The sequence below is a fragment of the Solanum tuberosum genome, unplaced genomic scaffold, assembly GCF_000226075.1.
Source record: "Solanum tuberosum cultivar DM 1-3 516 R44 unplaced genomic scaffold, SolTub_3.0 scf00006, whole genome shotgun sequence".
In the NCBI taxonomy this organism is placed as follows: Eukaryota; Viridiplantae; Streptophyta; class Magnoliopsida; order Solanales; family Solanaceae; genus Solanum; species Solanum tuberosum.
This window is the reverse complement of record NW_006238932.1, coordinates 2,006,995-2,013,111: the sequence shown is the minus strand read 5'-3', so window position 1 is coordinate 2,013,111 and position 6,117 is coordinate 2,006,995. Positions and strand designations below refer to the sequence as shown.

The 6,117-nt window shown below is 38.1% G+C and overlaps 1 protein-coding gene across 1 annotated transcript; it reads right to left on the bottom strand.

Annotated features, from left to right (window-relative positions):
• Positions 1–4,116: 4,116 nt before the first annotated feature.
• On the bottom strand, positions 4,117–5,328 carry LOC107060653 (uncharacterized). The gene has a single exon (XM_015308776.1). It carries the CDS (start codon positions 5,326–5,328, stop codon positions 4,117–4,119), a length of 1,212 nt encoding a protein of 403 aa, XP_015164262.1.
• Between the last annotated feature and the right edge of the window lie 789 nt (positions 5,329–6,117).

Here is a 6,117-nt window from a genome sequence, read left to right as displayed (position 1 = left end):
AAGGGGGAGATAATGTAACACCACAAAAAAAAATTGAGCTAAGACTCGAGCCATCCTTTGTTGTGAGTAGGATTTTATCGATAAATTTTAAATTTCTTAAGTGTTAAGGTCACTAGATGTAGCAGCTTGAGATTTAAGACGAACTAAAGAGAAAAATCATTTAAGTCATTCCTAAGTTCTTTTAAGTTTTAGGTCAACTTCAAACATACATAACTCACAGTACAAGATGAATTAGGTGGGCTACAATGTATCAAATGAAAGGTCTTTGAATTATCTTTCCAACTCCACTGAGTTTGCTAAGTTTCGAGTTCGGTTGAGTGAGATATGCCCTTTGAAGTCAGGCTGTCCAGTTAAGGAAAGGTATCCGAAAATAGTAAGGATATTTTGGTCTTTTGCTTAACCAATCATATTTAATTCGTTTTTAGTAATGTTTTAGGGATCTAATATGATTAGGTTCAGTTTTATAATCCTATTATACGCCTGAGACTTTAAGAAGAGAAAAGAAGAGAAAAGAGGAGAAAAGAGGAAAGGATCAAGGCGTTCGTCTAGGTTCTTGAGTTTTGTTGCGGATTTTCGCCATGGGTTTGATCCCTAAGAGGTCTGTAAATTTCCATAGTGTTGGGTTAGTTTACCCACATGCTAAACATGATTTTCATATTTGAATTCATCCATAGAGATTGAAAGATTTAAGTTCTTGTTAAGTGTTCTTGAAGTTCATTCTAAATCTTGTTTTGTTGGGGTATTGATGATTTCTTGAGATGAAATTTAGTGATTTGAGGGCTGTTTTGAGTAGATTAGAGTGTACTTATGTTAAGTAGTTGAATCCAAATGATTGGGGAAGAAACCGTATGATTCTAGGAGAGTTACGGTGAGAAAAACGAGTAAAACAAAGTCGTCGTGGTTTTCTGGGTTTGGGCCTGGTGCCCCATGGCAGCCAGAGCGCCCCAATCATTCCTTTGTAGGTAGAGGGCTGGCGCTCCATGCCACTAAGTGCGCCAGGATCGCCTGCCCCTACCCCTTCTCTGTCGGTTCGCCCATTTGAGTCCTTTAAAAGAGTACTTTCAAGCCCTATTGATTCAAAACACTCTAAACACATAGAAATCATTGCTAACATGATCATAACCTTGTATTCATAATTAAAATTCAAGGTAGAGTTAAGAGTTAAGTCTTGAGAGTTCTTTCGAACATTTTGAGAAAGTCCCTTTGAGTCTTTTTGAAGAGTCTTCTACAATTTCTAATAACTTATTTCAAGACTCGAGCAAGTGAGAATTAGAGTGAGGAAAATATATTCATGATTGTACTTTATTATCACAAGATCCTTCAGATTATGAACCATAACTCTTTAATTCATAATTCACATTCAGAAGACAGTTAAGAGTAGAGTTCAAGAAAGCTTTTGAGTTCACTTGTGAATCCTTTGAGATAAACTATCGATTTGAACTAAGTTTTGAGAAACTAAATATGAGAATGGGAAGGTTGTATACATGAGTTCCATGTTGTTATGCAGACCCTCAAGTCAAGTCGTTTATGCCCATAAAATCCGCATGAACTCCATAAGTTGAGTATCTTTGAGAGGAGTAGTATCTTTAAGTTCTAAGTCTTGAGTATTGAGTTCATAATCCTTTTGAGATTATATTCCTAATCATGGGACTATTACAGGTTACCCATAAAGTTCTTTAGTTCAGTAGTTCATGCCCATAACTCCGCATGAACCCTATAAGTCAAGCAGTCTTGAGTTGAGAAGTATCTTTGAGTCCTTGATTTGAGTAGTTCATGCTCATAATTCCTCATGAACCCTCTGAGTTGAGAATTCTTGAAATGAGTAGTATCATTGAAGTTCTTGAATTCCAAGTATTGAGTTCTATCTATGATTATTGAAAACCATGAATTGAGTCATTCACGTCTATAATCTGGCATGAACTCTATTTTAAATAGTCTTTAGCAAATTCTTTAAACTTGTTTTAAGACTTGAGTTTTGAGCTGAATAATGAGTAACGAATGAAGTTCATTTTCTTCAAAAGAGTATATGGGAACTATGTATTCCCAAAGAGTAAATGTTTTCACATTTAAGCAAGAGAGTAAACTCAGATTTCCAAAAGTGCCTTTGAGCTACTTTTTCATTAAAGAGTAAATGCTTTCACATTTAAGAAATAGTGGAAACACTGATTTCCAAAAAAGCCTTTGAGCTAGTTTTTGAGTAATTATCTCAAACCACAGAAAGAGTTATGTTTTTAAACATATGAGCTCGTTATATTTTGGGTGTAGTATTGAGCACAGATATGGGGGAGAGTTCAGACAACTCACAGCCCACATAAACCATGTAGCCAACGTGGGTAGAAATTGTCATACTTTTTAGATGATTCCTTTGTGATTTTTAGAATAGACTAGTGGATCAACTTAGTAGTTGGGTTCGATACCCACGGCAAGGTATAGGACATCCTTGGCAGCGTGAGGCGAAATGTTGTATTATCACATAGCTCATAGTAATTGTTGTCGGTTAGAGAAACTTCCACAGAGATATTTTGTATCCTTTGTAACATACCGCTTTAGAAATAACTAGAATTTGAAAGAAAATGTTTTTAGAAATAATCAAATTTGGAAAGTTTGACAAAGTTAAGCTATGTATGAGTTTTGGGTCAACTTAAAATGAGTATAACTACTATCTCAGGATGATTTAGATGTTCTACTATATACCGTTGGAATAATATTTGAATTATCTTTCCAACGCCGCTGAGTTTGTGGGATTTCGAGTTCGAATGAGGGAGATATGCCCATTTAATGTTGGGTTATCTAGATAAGGAAAGTCAAAATTGGATTTTAGGAAGGTATTATGGTCTTTTCATTACCCAATTAGTTAAATTCCTTTTTGGTAATTAAGTTGGTGTCTAAACTGATTTGATTCAGTTTACGCTTCATCAAAATAAGTTAGGGTTTTGAGAGAAGATTAAAGAAGAGGAGAAAAGAGGAGAAGAAACAAAGAATCGTCAAGTTCTTGAAGCTAGACTTGTGGATTTCGCCAAGGATTAATCCCTACGAGGTATGTGCGATCAACTGGCATGTCCCAAGAAACTACGAACACCCTTCACCGAAATTGGTACCAAGAACTATACCTTCCTTAACTATGAAGTGGCATTTTCCCCAATTTAGGACCAAATTTGTGTGCACACATCTTTGGAGAACATGTCCTAAGTGTGCTAAACATGCTTTTAAAGTGTCACCCACAACCGAGAAGTCATCCATGAATACCTCCATTGAATCCTCCACCATGTCAGCAAAAATAGATAACATGCAACATTGAAATGTTGTCGGAGCATTACATAACGCGAACGTCATCCGTTTGAAGGTAAAAGTTCCGTACGGGCAGGTGAAGGTGGTTTTCTCTTGCTCTTCCGGAGCAATGGAGATTTGGTTATAACCAGAATACCCATCCATAAAGAAATACCAACCTCTCTCTAAGAGTTGATCAAGCATTTGATCCATGAAAGGCATGGGAAAGTGATCCTTTCAGTCCACGAATTTAACTTCCGGTAAACCATGCATACTCTCCATCCGGTCACTGGTCTCATAGATACAAGCTCCCCCTTTTCATTTGGGACTACTGTGATGCATCCCTTTTTCTGTACACATTGTACCGGACTTACCCATTTGCTATCCGCAATAGGGTAGATCACACATGCGTCTAACCACTTTATTATCTCCTTTTTCACCACCTCTTGCATCGGTTGGTTCAATCTCCATTGATGTTCAACACTCAGCTTACAATCACTATCAAGCTGAATTTTGTGAGTGCAAATACATGGAGGAATGCACACTATGTCAGCGATAGTCCGACCTATAGCTTTGATATGCCTTCTCAACACCTCAAGGAGAAATTTTACCTGCCATTCAAGCAAGTCAGCTACAATGATCACGATAAGGTGTTATTTGCCCTCAAGAAAGCATATCAGAGATGGGAGGAAAGTACTTTCAACTCCAGATTTGGTGGTTCTTCTGTTGATGGTTTTGCGGGAGGACTTTCTTAATGTTTTAGATCAATGTCCAACTTCAATGAAGTGTTTGAATACCCCCCTCCCCTCCCCCAAGCCTGAAAGAGAAGATACTACTCACTACCTTTTTTTAGCCTTGAATTTTGAATTTATTATAGTTAGCGAGCACAACTTCAACTGGTTCACTCATACACATCAAATGGCTCACACTAGCCACAACCTCATCAATAACATCAACAACGGAGACCACGTGAATATCACTCGGGTGTTTCATTGATTTATAAACATTAAAGGTTACTTCATCTTCGTTCTCCCAAAACTTCCGTTCTCTGCTTTCCATATCCACCAATGCTCTCCCGATTGCCAAGAATGGTCTTCCTAAACTGATGGGAATTTCAGCATCTATTTCACAATCAATAATGACAAAATCAGCAGGGAAAATGAACCGGTCAACCATTAACAAGATGTCATATAGTATCCCCACAAGATGTTTAATTGATCGGTCCGCCATTAAGAGTCTCATTGTTGTGGCTTTCGGTTCACCTAACCCAAGTTGTTTATAGATTGTACATGGCATTAGGTTGATGCTTGCTCCCAAATCGCAAAGGGCTTTAGCAAATTGGAGAATGCTGATGGTGCAAGGAATGGTGAATGATCCTGGATCTTCTCTCTTTTTGATCAGCTCCTTAGTCATAATTGCATTACAACTATGAAAAACTTCGATTGTCTCAAAATCCAAGCTCTTTTTCTTTGTGACTAACTCCTTCATAAACTTGGCGTAACCCGGCATTTCCAGTAATGCTTCCACTAGAGGGAGATTAATTGATAATGTCTTGAACACCAATAAAAATTTCTTGAACTTCTCATCCTCATTCTTCTTCTTCTTCTTGAGACGTTGGGGAAATGGAGGAGATATTTTGGGTAAAGGTTGCATAACTTTTGGGATTGGATTGTGTTTCTCCACATCTTTTTGTGGTTCTTTGGCAATCCTTTGATGAATAGGTGTCTCTTCTTCCTCCATAACTTTGTCTTCTTCATGCATTTGAGCTTCTTCGTTGCCTGTCACATCGCCTATTTCTACCTTTCCACTACGAGTAATCACAGCCAGCCCTCTATCATTATCTTCCATTGTGAATTTTGGTTTCAATTGTGCTGAAAGTAAACTCAACTGACCTTCAAGTATCTTGATTGCATCTGTGTGAGAGTTCACTTTACTGTTCAATGATGAAAAGTCAACTTTCATCCCTTTCAACAAATCATTCACCCGGGGACTACCTACACTCCCTTTCGATTTTGGTCTCTCACTTGACTGAATATGGTCCTTTTCATGGTCATCCTCCATTTTCCAATAATCACTTTGATCAACCCAATCTTGATAGTATCTTATTTGCTCTTCCCCATTGTGATAGTTCCAACCTTGATTCCCACCTCACTGTAAATAGCGTGGATAGAAACCCTCCTCTATCTCTTGGAATTCCAACCTTGATTCTCCCCTGGTTTTGAATAACTTGTGGAAGAACCCTCCTCAACTCTCAACACTCCACTTGTCCCCTTGGACTTTCCCACATTCTCCATCATATGCTCTTGTAATTGCTCCATTTGGGTCAACATATTCTTGATGTTTTCATCCCTTTCTCTTTCCTTATCAATTTGTTCTTGTGTCATCCTAAAACAAAAAGGAGAGACTTGATCCTCTTGAGTGTACCAAGCTTGATTTATTTTCGTTATGTCATCAAGAAGAAATGAAGCCACCTGAAATGATTGCAACATTATTCCCCCTCGTACCAATTAATCAGCCACTCCATTATTAACCGAATCAAGACTCCGGTAAAAGTATTCGAGTAGCAAATCGTTTCGTTGCCCATGAGTTGGGCATTTGAGTAAGAGTTTCTTAAACCTCACCCACGTTACATGGATGGGTTCACCCTCCCATCGCTTGAAACCTTAAATGTCATCTCTAAGTTTCATCATCATTGATGGGGGAAATAATCTCGCATTGAATGCTATAATCAGCTCCTCCCATGATGTGAGGGAATTGTTTGGTAACTCGGCCAACCACTTGCTAGCCTCCCCCGTCAAAGATAGTGGAAATAACCTAAGCCGGATTGACTCTTGTGACACATTCTTGAAT

What these genes read in the sequence shown, in the direction of transcription:
- LOC107060653 (XM_015308776.1), bottom strand. Translation starts at nt 5,328, where the DNA reads ATGGAGGATGACCATGAAAAGGACCATATTCAGTCAAGTGAGAGACCA.